At 42.0% G+C, this 21198-nt stretch overlaps 1 protein-coding gene across 3 annotated transcripts in view; it reads left to right on the top strand.

Annotated features, from left to right (window-relative positions):
- The first annotated feature begins 663 nt into the window (after nucleotides 1–663).
- MTTP (microsomal triglyceride transfer protein) overlaps nucleotides 664–21198 on the top strand; it is a 58402-nt gene continuing 37867 nt past the window's right edge. The window contains exons 1-7 of one of the 3 annotated variants that reach the window (XR_012904044.2): nucleotides 664–1326; nucleotides 8587–8774; nucleotides 9855–9998; nucleotides 13244–13351; nucleotides 16540–16656; nucleotides 18097–18236; nucleotides 20399–20549. Coding sequence is in view for 2 of the 3 variants with exons in the window: in XM_075929652.2 (XP_075785767.2) it covers nucleotides 1266–1326; nucleotides 8587–8774; nucleotides 9855–9998; nucleotides 13244–13351; nucleotides 16540–16656; nucleotides 18097–18236; nucleotides 20399–20549 (909 nt within the window). In the remaining variant the exon portion in view is untranslated. The remainder of the gene's footprint in view (nucleotides 1327–8586; nucleotides 8775–9854; nucleotides 9999–13243; nucleotides 13352–16539; nucleotides 16657–18096; nucleotides 18237–20398; nucleotides 20550–21198) is intronic. The other 2 variants (XM_075929652.2, XM_006133780.5) reach the window with 2 other exon arrangements.

The following is a 21198-nucleotide window of genomic DNA, read 5'->3' as shown; positions in this document are numbered from 1 at the left end:
AATATCAGATAAAATAATCCACTAATTATTCGACATGGAGAGTTGTGGAGACATACATTATACCATAAATAGTAGCATTAGAATACTTACAATTATTCTCATTTGTCTTGCTTTCATGCCAGCCCATGTTTCCAAGACTTCTGTGAAGGGGGTGGATTGAGTAAGCTTACGCTCAGTTGAAATGACTGCCAGGTTCGTTAAAAGCTCTTGGACCATTGTAAACTGCAGGCCATTTAGAAGTGGCGGGGTCAGGGCAGGGATCTGTGGCTGTGGGGGATTCAGGGCAGGGAGGCTTGGGGATGTGTGTGCAGGAATAAGGGCAGTGGGAATATGGGGAGTGTAGAAATCAGGGCACAAGGAGGAGGGTGATACAAAGAGATTTATAATGAAATGTGATGGAAAAAAATTGAGAAAAGGAAAATATATGCTGAATGTAAGGAGGAAACTACCTAGGGGCCTGTGGGAAAGTTTCCTAAGGAAAGTGGTGGAAATCCCATTTCTTGAGATGTTTAAAACTAGCTTGACAAAACACACAAACACCACACGGTAGGGAACCACATCACTGGTAGGGGAATAGGGTGAATGGACTAACAGATCTTTTCAGTCACTAGCTTTTTTCATGTTAATGATGACTAATGTCTAGCTGAGGTTTCTAAAATCTATAATAGAATCTCTTTGATAAAAATATAATAATAATTGATATTTTCTCTGAGGATGTCTGTAATAAAATGCCACCTGTTCTTTAATAGGCATTCATAATTGTGGAGAACTTCTGCATTCAACAAAGCCCTCAAAATGTACTGATGCCTCAGGGCTAGAGTCTGCTATCCTGACCTGTACTGTGTTGTACCAAGTGGTCCCAATGATCTTAATGAAAGCATTGTAGGATCTGACCTCATGACAGGGGCTCAAACCATCTTCCATGAAAGATGGTAGAGAAAACTTCTCATCGATTTCCTAAGCAGTTGGATAGGGCCCCTTTATCAGTGTCCCGTCTGAATCTAATTAGTATTTGAAAATGAAAACCGAGGTGAACAATAAAATAGGTAAAAGCTCCAGTTACCTCAGTTAATGATTATCTGGGAGACCATTCAATGAACTTAGTACCTGAGTGTGGAATTTGGAATCTGACCTTTACTACATCTAGATAAACGGCACTGCAGATTCAGAGGCTCTCCTTCACAAACTTCACTCCAATCTGAAGACTTCACTTCTTGGTAGCTTTTTTATTTAATGTGGTAGTCAAGAGCTCAGAAGAGTCAAGCATGATTCTTCTTACTGTGCTTTTCCTCTGCATCTTTTCCACATACTCCGCCTCTGTTAAAGGTAGGTCTGCACTGTGTTTGGTTAATTTTTTGGCAGTAGCAGTAGTGAATGTACAATGGTATATTTTTTACATTAGAAAGGAAAATCTTATACTAAATGAGTTAAGGAGAAAAAATTATGCATCACAAACACATGTAATGTTAGTTTTGTAATGTTAATTTCACCCTAGTTTACAGAAAAAGCAAAGGGATCAAGTGCTTCTAGTACTAGCTTTACCAGTGACCTTGGGCAAGTCACTTCATGTCTCTGTTTCCCAACTGGTAAATGGGGCTAAGGCTACTTATCCTCTTTTGTAAAGCACTTTGAGATTTACAGATTAAAAATGCTATAGAGGAACAGAGTATTATTACAACAATTTTCATTTTAGGCTCAATCCTGCAAGTGGTTGAATACTGATACTGATTCAGCAGGACACACAAAAGTAGTTTTGCCTTTGACTTCAAAGGTGCTTTTCATTTGCTTAAAATTAAGCACTTGATTAAGAGCTTTGACAGATCAGAACTGAGACCTAAGTGCTTATTCCCTCTGAAAGCTTTAGTATCACCAGCCTATAAAATAACAGAAGATTTCCTTGCACAAATTCCTATGTGGGGATAGCCTGCCACTGTTTGTAAATGATGGAGTAAATTTACAAGACTTTTAGGCCAGACCAATCAAAAATTTGGGTGAAAATTATATAAGAACATATGAGTCTATACATTGAGGGCCACATTCTTAAATAAATGGTAATGTAGTTTTATGCAGGTGTCCTAAATTCATATTAATTACCCTTCCAATATCAGGCCTGGCTTTGGGATAGCCTGTGGGATGGGTTAGTTGTTACTGCCCCTCCCAGTCTCTTATGTAGGGCAGCCAGGCTATTTGATCTGTTTAAGAACAGGCCAAGTGGCTGTTTCTCCAGCAAACTGTCACATAGTTTTCCTCCACACCAGCATATGTGGAACCAGCACAGAGCCCACCTCTTCAGTTTTCAATTGGTGAAGAGCTACCTTGTGCATCATGTTTGCTCATCTTTTCTCTCACAGGAGAGGCAAAGCACAGGACTCATTACAGAGTCCTCTATCAATAGGTGAATTTCACTATGCTGCCATAAACATCTTATTTATTACTACTCACTGACATGCTGGACCTCTAGTATTTGCTACTCTCAACTTCAGAAATAATGTTATTTTGACATAGTTACTCCATGATGTAAAGCAATGTGGAATATAAATACTTAGCACTGTGCATCTTCAATATGCTGTGCAAACATTAACTCATTAAATAATTCTCAGAACTGCCTTATGAGAAATCATTATTTCCATTGAACAGATGGAGAAGCTGAAAGGTTAGGTCACTTGCCCCACGCCATGTGGTGAATCAACGGCAGTGTTGGGATTAGAATTCAGTTTGTGGCTCTAAACCCCCCAGACTGCGCTTCCTCTTTAAAATACTTAAGGAGTATTCTTTACATTCAAGCCAGTTGGATAATTGCACATGATATGTTTCTAGCTTTAGTTACATTTTAAAAATGTTTTCAAATAAATACATGGCTTTCATTTTTTTAAAGGTATCCAATGTCATAAGAACTGGTAAGTGTAATTTATGGTCTTAGAGCCAGTTAGTGGTTCGAGATGCACATGTTGTGCATGCCAAATGTATTAATAAAAGGCACAGGATTTGACAGCTGTCTCTGCTCATGTCGTGTAACCTTTTGTATTATACACTATCATGATTTAATTATAGAATTGGCAAGTTACCCTTAATGATAGACACTTAACATTACTAGTCAAACTATGTGTTATGCACTCCCCTTGAAAGCAACATATTTCATGGAGGCATTTCTGACAGACTAGCAGAATGCTGTCCCTGGGTCCAATCCTGTTTCCCTATAAGCCAGTGAGGATTTTGCCATTGACTGCAATGGAAATAGGATCAAAGGAATAAACATCACAGCATTATCTAGGTCTAACAGTACAGATCTCCTAAAGGCAGAATAATACCGAGTCTCTGATTTTTGGCTAAAAACAGAAATGCAATGTAATCTTCTATATTATTATACACAATCATAATTCTCTACTTAAATCATACAGCTATTTTACTGATGATGGAAATGGTACATGTATTCTGTAAAGCTATCTTGGGTTATTGGTGCATATCACCCAGTCCATATTAAACATATCTGCTAATATTTTCTTTGCCTGTAAATCTAGCCATGTTATCTACGGCATCTTTAATCTCTATTGACTTCCCCTTTTCTAGTGCAGTAAATTCATGCTTCTCATGAATGCTCCCTGCCCTACTTGCCTTCCCTTGTCTCTTACCACATCTTTGCATGATAACCGCTCTTTGTGATCTAGTGTGTCTGCTTCTCCAACTGTCTGTACTTCCTTGTTGCCTCCTATGCATGGAATGCCGTTGCTGAGTTGGTGCACAAAGCTACTGTCTTCCCCTCATTTCAATTCCTCCCACACACTCACTGCTTCCAGGACTATCTGAACAAACTAGCTGATGAAGTCATTTGTGCATCTCTGTTACATGAGTGAACTGCTCCTCTGTGTGTGCAGGGCATCTAGTATTGGATGGGAAAGGCACAAAGGGAATATTACATGAAAGAACTACTGTAGAAAAAGACACATGGGATGAATTGAGGAAGTGTGGGGAAAGTGGAAAGTGGAGAATTTAAGCTTGAGAAAAATTTAAATAGAGAACAATCCTATGCTGTAATTAACAAGACATGTCTATTGTCACCCTGATAATTTTATTCATATCCTTTCTCCCACCCTTCATCTGTCTTTGCCTTTTTTAGATTGCATGTTCTATGGCAAGGACAGAATAATCTGTGGTGTAAAAGCATCTAGCACACCAAACTATCCCAATCTCAATATTCTTATTTTAGTGTAGTTGGCACTAAGTTACAAGCTGCGTCTAGAGTGTGGTTTTTTCCCCCTGAAAAAGATATGCAAATTGAGAACCGCAATTTGCGCACCTTTTTCCATTTCTTTTGTTGGAAGAGGCTTTTCCGACATTTGGCCCATCTACACGGGGCCAAATGTTGGAAAAAAACCCTTTTTTGGCACATCCCTTCTTCCTCGTGAAACAAGGTTTACAGGGATGCTGAAAAAACATATCTGCTCTTCTGAACATTTTTTTGGAAAAGCAGACACGTTCCTTGGACGTGGCAGAGTTTTTCCGGGATACCTTCCAGTATCCTGGAAAAACTGGAGATATCCTGGAAAAACTCTGGAGTGTAGACATAGCCATAGTATACTTCAAACAACCCATAGGACTCCAGCAAAGATTTATTTCCAAGAATTGGGGTCTGTTCCAGATGGATATTGACAAGTTCTTATGAGGTGCTGAGCACATGCAACTGCCAATAAAGTTGATGGGAGCAGAGCGTGCTCAGCATTTCACAGGAAGGACTCAGAGACCCTTGTAGGAGCAGGCCCTCTATTTCAAAAGCTCTCATTTTAAAGAAAACCTCTTTAAAAGCTCACTAGGAGAACTTTCCAGCATCATAACTGTAGCAAGAAAAGGAGACAACAGCCCCAATTTTCAGATTTTATTTTTTTCGCCTATGAACACTTGAATTTTTTTTTTAACAAAAATCAACCCTGTCATAGTGGCTCTCCAACACAAATCTAATCAAAGGAAGAATTCAAACTTTTATCTACCTGCTATTTGAATAAACAAATACTTTGCATTTTTTCTTGATTAGATGTATTGAAATTCTTATTTAGCCAAGTCATATTCAATGGTGCAAGATGTCACACAAATTGGGAAACTGGGTACTGTCAATTCTCTGAAAGGAACACAGAACACACTGGCTGAGTTGCAGTTTGTTTGAGAACCTGTCTGAGAGATGGTTTGGTGGATTTTCCTTTTCTATGTTTGCCAAGAGACTTACTCATCCCTCCTGGAGAAAACAATACTATCCTTTCTGGTTTATTTCTGTTGCAGTTTGGAATGCAGCTTCTGCAATTTAAGGATCTGATCTCATACCCACTTAAGTCCATGACAAGGCTTCCATTGATGTAGCATTAGACTATCCTGATAGCACTCAGCTCTCTTCAGTTATAAATAGAACATCAAATTATTATAACAGAAAGCAGTTTGGAGGGCAAGAGAAAAAAGGAGTCTAATTTTTGTCCAGTTAGTTTACTTTGTGCATGTGGCAGCCATAGGTGACTAAATCTAGGGACACTGAGGGTATGTCCAGACTGCATCCCTCCATTGGAAGAGGGATGCAGATTAGGCAGGTCGACATTGCAAATGAGGTGGGGATTTAAATATCGTGCGCCTAATTTGCATAAAAATGACCACCACGTTTTGTCAACTCAGCACTTTGTCAGCAAAAAGTGGCAATCTAGAGGGGGATCTGTTGAGAAAGAAAGCTTTTTTCGACAGATCCCTTATGCCTCCTGCAAGGATGTTTACAGGAACTGTCGAAAAAGGCTTTCTTTCTCGACAGAGTCCCCTCTAGCCTGCCACTTTTTGCTGACAAAGTGCTGAGTCGGCAAAATGCGGTGGACATTTCTATGCAAATTAGGAGCAGGATATTTAAATCCCCACCTCATTTGCAATGTTGATCTGCCTAATCTGCATCCCTCTGCTGAGAGAGGGATGCAGTCTAGACATACCCTGAGTGTGCTACCCCACACCCTGGCTTGAAGGCATTTCTAGTATAGATAGGGTTTACGGTTTGGTTCAATGGCTCTCAGCACCCCCACAATACAAATTGTTCCAGCACCTCTGTTGGCAGGACTTTGTATGCAGTCAGTGTGTTTCATGTCCCATCTGCAACCCCTCTATATGATAAGTGAATTAGTCAATACTCCCTTGCATAGAAGAGACTTTTATAGCCATTAACAAGAGAGGATAAAAGCCCTTGTAAACATTTTTATAAAGGGAATTTTATACATTTATTTCAGGGTATACCATTTAAACGATGTGCTACCAGAAACTGTTTTTTTTAAAGTCAATTAAAAATTCCAATTGATAGCATTCCTTTAACAACAAACACTTTACTTGTGACACTTTAAGGATCAAATGCTGTTGCCTTTCCACATGCTGCAGTTAAAGTAAGTGAAAACACCATGCTCTCATATCAGGCAAAACTAGCTCCCATATCAGAGGCAACACTAGCTCCCATTTCTGAGTCTGAGGAGGGATCCTTGACAGTGGAATTGGAGTATAATGTGTACACCTGACCTAGAGGTGCAGAGAAGAGGCAAGATAGGGCATTGGGCACTCTGGGCAAGGCCAGCTGAGATGGTGGGAAAAAAACCTTTGAGCCTTGTCTACATACTGCTCCATCCACCTATGTTAGCAATAGTGGAACTGAACCACTGGGGAATAATATGTGCAATTTTTGCTGATGCAGAAGCACCATGTCAATAGGGGCACATCTATGGAATATAGGCAGTCCCCGGGTTACGTACAAGATAGGGACTGTAGGTTTGTTCTTAAGTTGAATCTGTATGTAAGTCAGAACTGGCGTCCAGATTCAACCACTGCTGAAACTGATCAGTTTCAACAGCGGCTGAATCTGGACACCAGTTCTGACTTACATACAGATTCAACTTAAGAACCCCAGGCATCCCCAAGTCAGCTGCTGCTGAAACTGATCAGCAGCTGATTCCAGAAAGCCCGGGGCAGGGGCTTCCTGTAGTCAGCCACTGGTCAGTTTCAGCAGCGGCTGACTTGGGGACGCCTGGGGCAGAGCAGCTGGGGTGCTGCTGGGTTGGTCCAGTAGCGCCGCCGCTCCTCGGTGCTACTGGACCAACCCAGCAGCACCCCAGCTGCTCTGCCCCAGGTGTCCTGATTCAGCCGCTGCTGAAACTGATCAGCAGTGTCTGAATCAGGACTCCTGGGGCAGAGCAGCTGGGGTGCTGCCGGGTTGGTCCAGTAGCGCCAAGGAGCGGTGCTGCGGGACCAACCGTCAGCGTCCCACCTGCTCTACTACAGGCTCGGGGCTTTGCTCCACGTCTCCCTGGTCTGCTGGGGGGGGGGGGGCACTAGCTGCGCCCCCCTCGCCCCAGCAGACCAGGGACACGGGGAGCAAAGCGGCAGCGGTGGCGGGGTGCCGTGCCTCTGAGGCTTTTGCTCTGGCAAAGCCTCAGAGGCGCGGGACCCCTCCGCCTCCCGGCTTTGCTCCAGGTGTCCCTGGTCTGCTGGAGACGGTCCCCAGCAGACCAGAGGCACTGGGAGCAAAGCGGCAGCGGCGGCGGAGTGCCGCGCCTCCCCGGCTTTGCTCCGGGTGTCCCTGGTCTGCTGGAGACGGTCCCCAGCAGACCAGAGGCACCAGGAGCAAAGCAGCAGCGGCGGCGGGATGCCGTGCCTCTGAGGCTTTGCTCTGCCGCTTTGCTGCCGGTGCCTCTGGTCTGCTGGGCCGTCTCCAGCAGACCAGGGACACCAAGAGAAAAGCCGCAGCGGTTTTTTATTTATTTGGTGGTGGTGGTGGGGTGTCTTTTAAAACATTGTCTAGTCTAAGTGTAACAAAAATCAAGTGACAACTCCTAGAAACATTTATTTTATGGGTTTACTGCTCTGAATGAAAAAGGCAACACCACTGTTTTCTGTTGATCTTCACTGCTTTCATTTGTGTCATCCCTTGGGTGGAGTCTCAATACAGTGACTACAGGCAAGGTCCTGAAAGCGGAGAAGTGATTCCTAATATAGACTGCAGGACAATGTAGCACTTTAAAGACTAACAAGATGGTTTATTAGATGATGAGCTTTCGTGGGCCAGAAGTGGGTCTGGCCCACGAAAGCTCATCATCTAATAAACCATCTTGTTAGTCTTTAAAGTGCTACATTGTCCTGCATTTTGCTTCAACTACCCCAGACTAACATGGCTACATTTCTATCACTAATATAGACTGAGTGCCTTCAACTTCCATTAACTTTCATGAGAGATCAGGGCACTCAGCAATTCTCAGGTTGCCAAACAAATTGCTTTCTAGTGATAGATATATTCTGAGCTCACTCTGAGTTCCTTTTTTTAAAAAAAACCTATCCAAAGGGAAGAATTTGAACCTAAGCTAAATCTTCTAATATCTCAGTGTAAAGTTACAAAGGTTTTTATGGATATTCTAGTTTAATTGCCTGAACTCACAAAAGCAGTCCCACCAATGCTTGAATTCTTTGTCAGAGGAAAAGTCTTTAGTTCTTCTAAAGCTGATTCTATACTTTTGAGAGAGAAATGACAGATCATTGGGTCCATGGTGATTACTGAAATGATATCATGTGCGTTTTTGTCTCCCTTTTTCCAAACAGGGCACACTACAGGACCAAGAATAAATAATGACAAGCTATACAAATTCACCTATTCAACTGAAGTGCTTATCAATAGGGTTAAAGGATTACCAGAGGACAGCGCGGGCTACCGGATTTCATCCGGTGTTGATGTCAACCTAGTATGGCGAAACCCCAACAATGATGATGACCAGTTGATCAAAATTATGGTAGGAGTTTTCAAAAGCGTATAAAAGCCGACAATTACATTAAACCCCCCTATTTTCAGTAGTCTAATTTCCATTTTATGTTGCTTTGCCACATGGATGGTAAATTAGTGTTTATGAATATTGGGATGAATTATTCAAACAGATGATGACACATCTATAGGCCAGAAATCTGTCACCTGCTGAAACAAGATATCCTTGGGAAAGGGCAGGCCATGCAACGTTCTGAGCACTCCTATTGCTATAGGAGCCATCCACGTGTGGACAAGTTCATCGAATAGGTCTTTTCTATTTCTAAGTTTTGATTTATGACAAGTCCTTCATTATGTTTATGTAACATATGTAATGCTTTGTTTACTGTAGTGATTATAGTTTGCTGGAGTGATGCTCAGATTCAAAACAAAACTCCATCCAAATGAAAAAATAAATGTTTCCCAGGATCCGTCTATACAAAACAATAAAAAAGATTTAACTGCCTTATCAAAGAGTCAGTATGTAGGCCCTGTTGTAAATATTATTAGGAGTCACAGATATTTTAGCAAGTTATGTTTAGATAACAATATAGGTAGGTAGATCTTGAAGAAATGTTTCCTATTGGGATTCAATTTTTTTTTATAAGATGAGCATATCACCAGCTAAATCTACATCCTATTTGACTCCCACCAACTGATTAGTTATGTAGGTTCAATAACTGCCTACAAATTATAAATTCACCATGTGGTATCAAAGCATTATAGGTAAGATTAACACATCTGCATCCAACAGCTTCCATTTAGGCATGGCCATCAGTGTGCTCAGATGTGCTCAGCATTTAGCAGCTTTTCCTGAAAACTAAAAAGTTTGCTATGTAAGTTTAAAAATCAAGCCACTTCTGTTAACTGCTTTCCTCAGTTGCTCTGAAAAAATCTTCAGTGATAGGTTCTGACTCGTTTTTGCAAATCTGCCCTACATCAGTCTCACACATACCATAGAAAGCAAATAGCAGAATGAATAGAACTATTAGGTGATGTTGTCCGTCTGTCCATCCATCCTTCTGCCAACACACGATTGCTCCCTATGCATTTTTTGCTTTTATTTTTCTAGATAAAAGATGTTAAGATTGAAAATGTGACTGAACGTCCAGCAGCAAAAAATATCTTTAAAGGGAAGCACTCAGAGAATATAATTGAAAAAGAATATCTGTCAGCTTTACAAAGGCCTGTAATTCTTCAATGGACCCATGGAAAGGTAAGTCCCTGCTTTTTAAAATTCATGCATATTCCTTGAGGAAGCTCTGAACAAGCTTCTTGTTGGCATGAAAAAAAATTAACTATTTGTTGTCTCTTTAGAGTTATTAATATCATGTCTTATTTTTGTACATAAAATATATTAATTTTGGGCTAATCTGTGACTTGCTGTATTATTTAAGGGCATTGTGGGGAGGGCATAAAGAGCCTTGTCAATCCCTGGCTCCTTGTGTTATGAGAGCGCTCTATGTTAATATATGTTTTAGAATTGTGCATCTGTCTGAGAGTCCATTTGTTCACGAATTCCTAAATGGTAAGAGCTAGGATCACCAAATTTGGTATGCGGCTTCCTCTTATCATAACTTAAAGCAAGGTCAGGGTTGGTTGTGCCAGGACAATGGGATATGCCTGGAATTAGATTGTTTCTCATAAAATGGAAAGGAAAGGGTCTGGTAGGAGGCACAGTTTTACTGCAGAATGACTACAGAGGGGCAGCAAGGACCAGAGCTGGGGATGGGGACATCTGTAACCCCACTGGGCTAGGAGAGGGTAGGAGTGCATAAAGCGGCAGCTATCTACTATATATATTTCAGAGTGTGTGTCTGTTTGTGTGTCTGTCTGTTCCCCAGCTGGGGATATGCACCCTTTCCCCAGCTGTGCCCGCTACAGCAGCCATGGACAGGTGTTTCTTACGTGGCCCCAAGATGCTGCAGTGAGAAAGGGCTGGGGTTGTCCTCTCTCCCTGGAGCAGCCTGCATACAGAACCTCTCATCCCCATCCCCATCCCAGCACAATGATTTAAATGAAGAAAAATAAAACTGATTTTAGTTAAGAACCTGAGCAACACCAGAAAAATCTTCTAATGTCTGTATATATATAAATAGTTCATGGGTAAGGTGACAGGAGATGGCATTCAAGAATATATAGCATAGCCCATAGGTAGGGCATATAAAACCATCTTTTTTGCATTGCAAATACAGTAGCTTCCTCTATGCAGCTATATACATCAAGCACTTAATATCTTGCATAGAGGCCAGCCAGAACTAGTCCCTGCTTTCTCTGTGTGCATCTGGGGGCAGATAGTTATGCAAAGAGGGCCAGGAGAAAGCAAGTCCATGGGTGCACCCACTCCAGCCTACAGACACAGCACAGCAGAAAAAGCAGACCACAGCATCCCAGAAGAATAGGCAGAGGAGATAAATTGGGGGAATCATTGGTATATAGACAGTAGCTAAAGCTGTAAAACTGAACAATTTCACCTAGTGATAAGGGGTGAAATCCTTGTTCTATTGAAATCAGTGGGAGTTTTGTCACTGATTTCACTGGGGCCAGGATTTCACTTAAGGGGTAGAGGGAGAAGAGGAAATATTATTCACCATGAAGGTAGACTACACTGAGTCTAGTCTGGTGTAATGTTAAGCAATCAGGTGATATCTGTACTTGAGTTTATCCTTATTGGCTATAGATAGCAATGTTAGTGCAAATTATTGTAATCAGATAAGTTAAATAGTTAAGATATCCAGATCCCTGAATCTTTGATGATTTCAATGAGATACAGGCTCCTGACTGCCTAATTTACTTTTGGAAATGTGGCATAGGCACTAAGCCATGGAAGTATTCATGAAAACTTTATCTGAGATCACCATCCAAGATAGGACTCACATCAGTTCATCACATAGAGCCTCCACTGGTTACAAAATCATTAAATAAAATATCCTGAAGTCTTCTGTGTTGTTCCTGTCCTGTGGAATTTTAATCAAGATTCAAGGAAAAAATGTGTTTCCATTCTTACTGGCAATGGCCTGGATTGTCATTTTACAACCTGTCCTAAGAAAAGGGGAGCACATTTCTACACTGCCACAGGAACAACCCAGCTCCTGTTTATTGGGAGCAGCTTCACCCTCTTTCATGGAGTAGCTTAGTTTCCCCACTATGCCTAGCTAGCTATTCTTGCTAATGAATGGGGAAGGACAAGCCAAGATATGCCACTCCCTCTCTATTGCTTTGCTACCCACTGACCCACAGTAGAGAATATCAGGGGAGCAGTGACAATCTGAGTTGTGCTGAGCAGGGAAGTGCATGGAGTGGGGGTGGGGCTATCTCTCCTTTTGAGCACTCTTCATAGTCAGCCAAGAACTATGACAATCTGACTCCCAAAAGATATTGACTGAGTGCTGTAAATAGGTTCTGAGGACATACACTGGCTGTCAGTTTGGCCTACCCAGTTGCAGGTGCCACTAGGCCTGTTCAGTAAGTTTCAAACTTAGCTTTGTTGTCAGTTTTAGAAAACAAAAAGAAACAGGATGGCACTGACTCTCCACTGTACACAACTCTAGACCAGGTTTAAAATATCAAACTGACACAACCTAAAAACGTCTGCTCCCAATACACTGCAAATATGTTGGCAGAAGCAGCTCTCATACTAGCGGCCAAGATGTAGTTTTTCATATAATGCTTTCAATGAACTTTTTCTTGCCAAGTAGAATGTTAGTTTGTTCCCTGTCACAAAGACAGGATCTCTTCTTCCACACCTGTGCCCTACATTGCTGCAACACTAACACAGATAACATATTGATTACACTTACAGTTTCTAGGAAGAAGGGCAGTATAAAAGCTCCTTAAATGCAGAGTGAAGGTGCAAAGTCTTTTGTTACTAGAGAAAGAGTTGATACATGACAGTTGTCATTTGTGGTTCAAAGGTTGGCGTGTGCTTGACACGTCATTTAAGTCCCTTCAACTCTGATTTACGTATGATTCATTCTGATTTATTGTAACGTGGTTAAAGTGCAATGGGTACTAGATGTATGTGGGGAGGGAACAGAGTGTGAAAGGTGGGATTAGTGTGGGATGTGAAGGTTTTGTCTACATCTTAACAGAGAATAATGCTCTAAGGGACCCATAGTAATCTACATTTAAGTGAACTACTTGTGCTCTTATATTTAGTCTTCCATTTCCTTGGTAAAGTCTCTCTTAATAGCACACAGGAAGTCAGTCATCTGAAGTGAAACCTTATTTAGTTATTGTTAGAGGCTTGAAATATCATAGCCCTATTCAGTTATAAGTTGGATCCTGCAGTCACTGGGGTTTTGCATAAGAAAGAACTATAGGATGAGGTCCAATAAGGTGAATAAAGCTCAGTTTCCTGAGCAGGACACTGGAAACTAGAAAGAAGTTTGCAGGAGGTCATGCGATAGTTCTCTGATTTAATCAGATGTATTCAGTTACTGTTTGTTTTTGTTTTCACAGGTTAAAAACTTCTACTCCTATAAAAATGAACCTGCAGTTATTCAGAATCTCAAGAGAGGCCTGGCTAGCCTATTTCAGATACAGCTGCACTCTGGTGCTGCCAGGGAGGTACTGTTTTACATCAGCAATAAAGAAATAATCAGATTGAGAGTCCAGTTCAGTCCTAGAATGTATGTGTGTGGCTGCCACTGACCTCAGAAGAATTTAAAGGCCATGACAGAATTTGGTGTTTTGTTTAAACTTGAACTTGTGATTGAAAAGTTCATCAGGAAAGACTTTGGTAATACTGATTGGCTACATTCAAATTGCAAATGTTTAACTTTATATGGTTTAAAAACTAATGTAGTGAAAGCAGAGCTACCACACTGTGGACTCTCAGTGGGTATGTCTAGACTACAAAGTTAGTTCGAACTAACGGACGTTAGTTCGAACTAACTTTCAAAGACACTACACTAGCGCTCCGTTAGTTCGAGTTTATTTAGAACTAACAGAGCGCTTAGTTCGAACTAGGTAATCCTCATTCCACGAGGATTAAGCCTAGTTCAAACTAGCTAGTTCGAATTAAGGGGTGTGTAGCCCCTTAATTCGAACTAGTGGGAGGCTAGCCCTCCCCAGGTTTCCCTGGTGGCCACTCTGGCCAACACCAGGGAAACTCTACTGCCCCCCTCCCGGCCCCGGACCCCTTAAAGGGGCACGGGCTGGCTACGGTGCCCGTGCCAGGTGCAAGCCTGCCAGCACCAAGCCAGCAGACCCTGCACCTGGCACGGATCGAGTCACCCACCCGATGCCCCCCAGCCCTCCCCCTCTTCCCGGGACCAGGCTGGCGGCTCCCGGGAGCTTGCCCGGGACCGCAAGAGGCGGGCACCCGCCTGGGCTAGTGCGGACATCGTGGACCTTGTCCACGATCTCCACACTAGGCACAGGAAAGTGGCCGGCTTGGGCAGGAGAGCTGCCAGCCTGGCCACCCAGGAGCAGGTGTGTAAGAGAATCAAGGGGGTCCACTGAGACCCCCGACCCTGAGCCCTGAGCTTACAATGGCCGTCCTGGGTCAGACCAAAGGTCCATCTAGCCCAGTAGCCTGTCTGCCGACAGCGGCCCACCCTAGGGACCCTGGAGGGGATGGACCGAAGACAGTGACCAAGCCATTTGTCTCGTGCCATCCCTCTCCAGCCTTCCACAAACCTTGGGCAGGGACACCACTCCTACCCCCTGACTAATACCACTCCATGGACCCAACCTCCATGACTTGATCTCACTTCCCTTTAAACTCTGTTCTAGTTGTAGCCTTCACAGCCTCCTGCAGCAAGGAGTTCCACAGGTTGACTCTTTGCTTTGTGAAGAAGAACTTACTGTTACTAGTTTGAAGCCTGCTAACCATTCCTTTCCTTTGGTGTCCTCTAGTCCTTCTTTATGGGAACTAATGAAGAACTTTTCTGTATGCACCCTCTCCACCCAACTCCTGCTTTTAGAGACCTCTATCCTGTCCCCCCTCCGTCTCCTCTTTTCTAAGCTGAAAAGTCCCAGTCTCTTTAGCCTCTCTTCATCTGGGACCTGTTCCCAACACCTGATCATTTTAGTTGCCCTCCCCTCTCCCAGCCTCTCTCTTCCCCTCTCCCACCTCCTTTTCCCAGTCTCCCCCAGTTTTGTTCAATAAAGACAGATTCCATTTTGTAAGACACGTTATCTTTATTTTGTACATCAAGAAGAGGGGCTAGGGAAGGGTAAGTGGAAGGAAGTGAGGGAGGAATGGGGCACGAGCCCCCGATGGGGAGGACTGGGCTGGCTCTGCGGGCTTCTGGGGGTGGAAGCTCTCCTGCAGCCCCCCAATTGCCCCCTCTCCCCAGATGGCAGCCTGCGGCAAGTGCAGCCGGTCTGATGGCCGAGTGCTGTGATGTGCCCAGTGTGGGCACTCAGGGCACTTCAAGCCAGGACTGCTTTGCAAGCGGGGCATCCCTGAGAACTGTCTGTCCGGGGTGGGGTTCGGGACCCTTTAAACACAGCCCTCGGCTAGCCTGAGGCAGCATCTCCACGCTCTAAGTCCTCCTCTGATGCCCTGCCGGCACTGCTTCCGGCCATCCTTAACCCCGCTTCAGGGTCCACTTAATGTGGACGCGCTAGTTCGAATTAGCAAAACGCTAATTCAAACTAGTTTTTAGTTCTAGATGCGTTAGTTCGAATTAGCTTAGTTCGAATTAACTAATTCGAACTAAGTTAGTTCGAATTAGCGCTGTAGTGTAGACATACCCAGTTTGATTTAAAAGCCTCTTGTTTTTGTTACCCCAAAATATTCTCACTGGAGACCACCTTTATGCAACAGTTTCAATTTAGTTTAATTCTGTAAAAAATCAATGTAAAGTGAGGTTTAAATAGAATAAAGTGTCCATGAAGGCTTAGCAATGGTTTAAGTACATTGGTTTAATATAGTACTTTGAACTAAGCTCATGAAACTTTTAATACAAACAAGGCCGGAGCCATGCCAAAATTCACTCCAGCAGAAGCAAATTCAGTGCAATCATACTCAATTGTTTATAAATTCCTATTTGTTTAATTAATGTTTCCCCATGCAGCTAATAAAAATAATCTCTGCTCATCCAAGAGAAAGTACTTTTTGCATAAGTAAAAACATAATAATGTGAACAAAAATAAATCCAGCAGACTTTTAATCTAGGGATATTAAATTTCAATTAATCAGCTAATCAAGTAGTTGATGGCATTTCCATCGACTAACTCAAATTAGTTGATAAGGGGGGGGTGCTTGCTATCCCACTGTACCTCTTTCTTTGAAATGTACAAGAGCTGCCCATGGCTCTTGTATATTCCAAAGGGAGAGATGCAGCAGTGGGACCAGTGTGAGTGAGATTGTTTCAATCCCCACTTGCACCATTTCTCTGCTGCCCCCTGTGGATACAGTGCTTGGGGGAACCAGCTTTCAAACCTTTCAAACCGGCTTCCCCTAACACTGGCTTGTGCTCCCCCCCGTTGCTGCCTCTCTCTGATAGAGGCAACAAGGGAGGGAGGGTAAAGCGCTAATCAAGTTCCTACTCGACTATTCCATAGTCGAGTAGTTTGCTTAGTCACTTAAATCCCTACTTTTACTTCTCCCCCCCATTAAAAAGTAACAAACCCCAATTGAAAATCAACCTCAAACAGCAAGTGAAGATGTGGGTTCAGTTTCAAATATTCCAAGCTGGCCATTGAGCAAAGATGGTGTATATGTATGAGGGGGGAAAAGACAAACAACAACAGTACAACAAATGAGAAATGGGTAACTCTGAAAATACTTTTTCCTTTTCAAGGTGGATGTCTCTGGTAAATGCAATATTACTTACCATGCTCGAGAAAATCAAGTGACTAAAATTAAAGCCCTGGGCACCTGTGAAATTGAAAAGACGGGTTTTACCAGCTATAATGAGGTATAATATTGTTTATATTTGAAAGAAATAAATACAAAAAAAATCAGATAATTAAAACAGCCAGTTTTCAGTCATGTTCATTTGATGTTTGCTCAGATGTAGTGATATATATGCAGCCAATGGAAGTCATTTTAATGTACATTATTTGCTTTACTTTAAAATACCCTCTTTACTTGCTCTCATTATTTCCTTTCTTGTATGGTAGAATGCATGCTTATAGCTGCATGTTTCATGTAGGACACTTGCTGTATATGCTTCACCCAAAAATATTACATGGATTACCAACAAATGAAAACATCGGTAGAGCCTCAATCTGTGTAAAATGGCATAATTTAACTGAAGTCAGTGGAATTATGATCTGCTCTATCAGCTGGTGATCTGACCCAGTATATAGCATACTTGCAACATCTTCCAAGATATTGTCCTGTTTTCTTTTTTGTTTTAATCAATTATTGCTTTCTATGTGAGTAATGCTTCTGTGTATTTGTAGTACTACTAATAATTGTAAACCCTTCCCCAGCTGTTATGAAAGTGTTTAGTAAGTGTAAGTTTAGTACCTGCTGCTGTTGTAGAGCCAGATCCTGATGCCTGATACGGCACATTGGTGGGCTAGAAGGGTAGTAAATTTGGTCTGACTGCAGAGCTGATTCCCCTGGTATGACAAAGGGGAGATATCGTGTGGATGTGGCCACAAAGTGGCTATGCTCTAGTGATCTCTGGTAGCATAAGTGCCCCCTTTGGGCTGTTTCTAAGTAGTGCAAATTAGAGCCATGCTGTTGCTAAGGATATTCAACTAGATACTGTAGAGATCCAAAAAGCACAAAGGTGATATACAATCTTCTTTGCCTTGCTCTGTCTTCGATCCTGCACAAAGGAAAGTCTGGCTGGACCTAAGCATAAGACATATTTCAAGCTAACAGGTCACTAACGCCAAGAGCTAGTTTGCTTTCCACAATATGTTCTAGATATGGGAGGCAAACAGTGTTGGGCCAGAGCTTGCCACATGTACTCACATGAATAAATCTGACTCCTAGGAGTAATCCCACTGATATTCTCAAGAATCTTCTTTTCTGATAGTTGCCTTAAACAAAACCCCTTGATCTATGACTTATTAGATGTATTTTTAGCAATATTCAATGCCCCCTTTTTCTCTCCCACTGCCCGCTGTGAGGTAGGTAAGCATTATTGTAATTTGCTAATGAAAAATGTGAGATGCATAATGGGAAAGTGACTGACAAGGTCACAGAGAGAGATCATGTCAGAAATGAAATGAGAACACTGGAGATCTTGGTTCCCAATCCTGGGCTTAGATCCCTTTCCTACTCTGGGAGATAAGCCCAGTCCCACATTCCTCAATAGGGCCTTGATTCATTAAGAGTTTTGCCTTGTGTTTGGACTGTAGACACTGACCCTATTTTATTGTTTGTTATTATTTTTCAGCTTTTAGATATCAGTACAAAAGCCACATCTGCTACAATTTATGTGCTAGAAGACGACTTTATTAAATCCGTGAGGGCAGAAGAGAATCATGTTTTATCTCTGAATTTCCAGCAAACAACAAATGCCAAAATAGTTTCCAAGTAAGGCGACTAATTTGATTTTTCAAAAAAGTTTAAGTGGTTTCCAAAACAGCAACATCATAATATTTAGCACTTTCCAACTAATAATGGCTGGGTAGATGACCAGTAGGAGTAATTAATTCTATGCTTTTTATATGTTTACTTTACCTTATAATTAAAAATAGAAAACCATTAAGTAGTAGTGTATATATTTAGTTTATGTAACTATATTTTGCAGTCACTTCTGTCATCATTCTCCCTCCCACATTATTTCTTACTCTTTGTCATACACACTTGTGGTGTCTTGACTTAAATTAGGGCTGGTATCTGCAAACACTTAACCATGTGTGTTTTATTCATGCAAGCAGTGCCACTGACTGCAGGGAGACTTGCTGGTGTGAGGAAAGTGTCTGCACGATCATGGCCTAAGACCATAAAACTTTGTAGAAAGGATTTCTATCTTCCTATATGTTTGTTGAACACCTAGTTGAATGGGGTGCAAATGTACAATCATACCATAAGTCAGGGCTACTCAACACGCAGCCCATGGGCTGTATGCGGCCTGTTTGTAGGCGGCCCATGGGGGTGGTTTGGGTTTATGCGGGGCTCAACATACGGCCCACAAGTGGGGTCATTTGAACATGGCCTCCATTGGGAACATGTTCCACAATGGGGAGGCATCGCCCAGGCGCGATGAGCATTGAAAGATGAAGGGGACGGGCTGGCTGGAACAGACGGGTGCAGGGTGTTGGCGTTTCTAACCCTCAGGGAGGAGGTGCCAGGAGCGCCGGGACATTGTGTGAAAGAAGCTATTTGCATATATATTTGCGTGTACAGTAAAACTCCATTAGTCCAGCATCCAGTGCTCTAGCACTCCTGATGGTCTGGCACCATCAGGAACCCGGAAGTGCTTGGGCAGCCGGACAAATGGAGCTGCTCTGCGCCTGGCTTCCCCGATTCAGCCGCTGCTGAAACTGACCAGCAGCGGCTGAATCGGGGACGCCTGGGGCAGAGCTGGACTATCGGAAGGGGGGGCTATGAGGGGTCTGGTGTGGCATCCCCCCCCACCGCACCCCAGATTCCTCATAACCCCCCCTTCTGATAGTCCGGCATATTTGATAATCCGGCACCCCCTGGGTCCTAAAGGTGCCGGATTATTGGAAGTTTACTGTATATGCAACCACACTTAAGTTGCGTCCCTAGGCATGTGCTGTGAGCATCATTGTGGCCCCTGGGGCTTCCAAAGTTGAGTAGCCTTGCCATAAGTAATAAATAATGAAATAATATTCATTAGGTGCTGGTCAGACTATTTTGAAAAGTTCAAAGTGTCCATGAAAAGAATGTTTAAAACAGAGTGCTGATTTTTTGGCTTTTGATTTTCCCCTCCCAACTTTTTATCACATTCTTAATGCAGGTAGTAATCAACTGCAACATTTGGACCTGTGTTGGAATCTAGATTCCAAACCTATCAACCCCCAAAGTTTGGAGGTATTCATGTCCAGGGAAAAGTTTCAGGAACATTCTTAGGGTTTGTCCACTGAGACAGTTGGTATACAGCAAACTACTAGGGTGCAAATGTGTAGCTTACTATACTGCTGCACATACAGTCACCACATGGACTCTGCCATCCAAGCAGCAGTATGTCACTTTTCACTGAGAGTGTTGACATACTGCTGTTTGGATGGCAGAGTCTACCCGGACACTTAATGCACAACAAGCTAGTATGCCATTGATTTACCGCCCAGCTTGCAGTGCACTACATCTGCATACAGACAAGCCTTGAGCATTGTGGTAAAAGCATAACATCTTTCCAAGAAAGCAGGGAATTTGCCATTTCAGTAGACAGAATTTTCTTATAAAGAAGCACATGAAACATTTCAAACTGCAGACAAAGCTTTAAATAATATGGCAGTAAAGATATTTACCATATGGTATTGATCTGGATCCTAGGTAGCCCAATATTTATTAGATAGTTTTTCTCTGTTTCCTTCCAGCAACAACTCAGCTTGTGTTAAATCCTGCTGATAGCTTAAAATGGAAACAGTGTTTTCTTATAACTTCTCAAATGAGAAATTCATTGGTTCTATGATTCATACCAGTGGGATATTTTTTTTCTCCGTGTGATTGATTTATTTATTTAAAACACATTCAGACTTAGTATTTTTCATTGTGTGGATGTGCAGGCAGAAACTGGAACTAAAGTCAACAGAAGCGGGGCCTAGAGTGATTGCTGGGAAGCAGATTGCCAGTGTGATCAAGACTTTGGATTCTAATTATGTAGCTGTTCCACTAGTGGCACAGCCAGTCATGGCTGAATGCAAAAACTGTCCCTCGGTAAGTAAACAAATCGTCAGACTTAAATTCAAGAAGGGGAGTAGAACAGGTTTGAAAAAGAAATTTCTATCCAACAAATATGCCAAAGAAAGATTGCCGATGTACTATTATATATTCCACAGGAATTCCCCCCAAATTTCTGAACATTATGATGGTGCTGTAGTGAGTCAGAAGTCAATGCCGAGCTGAATTTTGTATTTACAAAGGAATTAAACCCTTTTGTTTTCTATGAATAATGTCTTGTATCCCCTGACAAATTTACAGCACATAGTTTTAAGAATAGAGAATGAAGTTTCTGAAAATTTACAGATACATTCATAAATATAATTGTAATCATAATCATTTTAAAATAAAATGGCCACATATATATAAAGTCTAAATTTTCTTCCCACTCCGTTTAGCAAAACATTCTTGATTTTTGAGATTTAAAACTTACACACTAGCAAAATCTAAGATAAATGCTACTTTAAAAAAAGTGAATTGATATTGTCCAATTTTTTAACTGATTACAACCATTGACTTTTTTCCCAGTGAAAAGATACTCAAGAATTAGAATGTATTATTCTAAATAACTTTTTGATGTAGAATGTATGGCTCCAATTCAGCAAGATATTTTATGTCTTTAGTAGGTCTGTTCATGCACTTAAAA

This window comes from Pelodiscus sinensis, chromosome 4 (genome assembly GCF_052426305.1).
Source record: "Pelodiscus sinensis isolate ZL-2025 chromosome 4, ASM5242630v1, whole genome shotgun sequence".
Classification (NCBI taxonomy): domain Eukaryota; kingdom Metazoa; phylum Chordata; order Testudines; family Trionychidae; genus Pelodiscus; species Pelodiscus sinensis.
The sequence above is the reverse complement of the archived record's forward strand: the minus strand, read 5'-3'. Positions and strand labels throughout refer to the sequence as shown.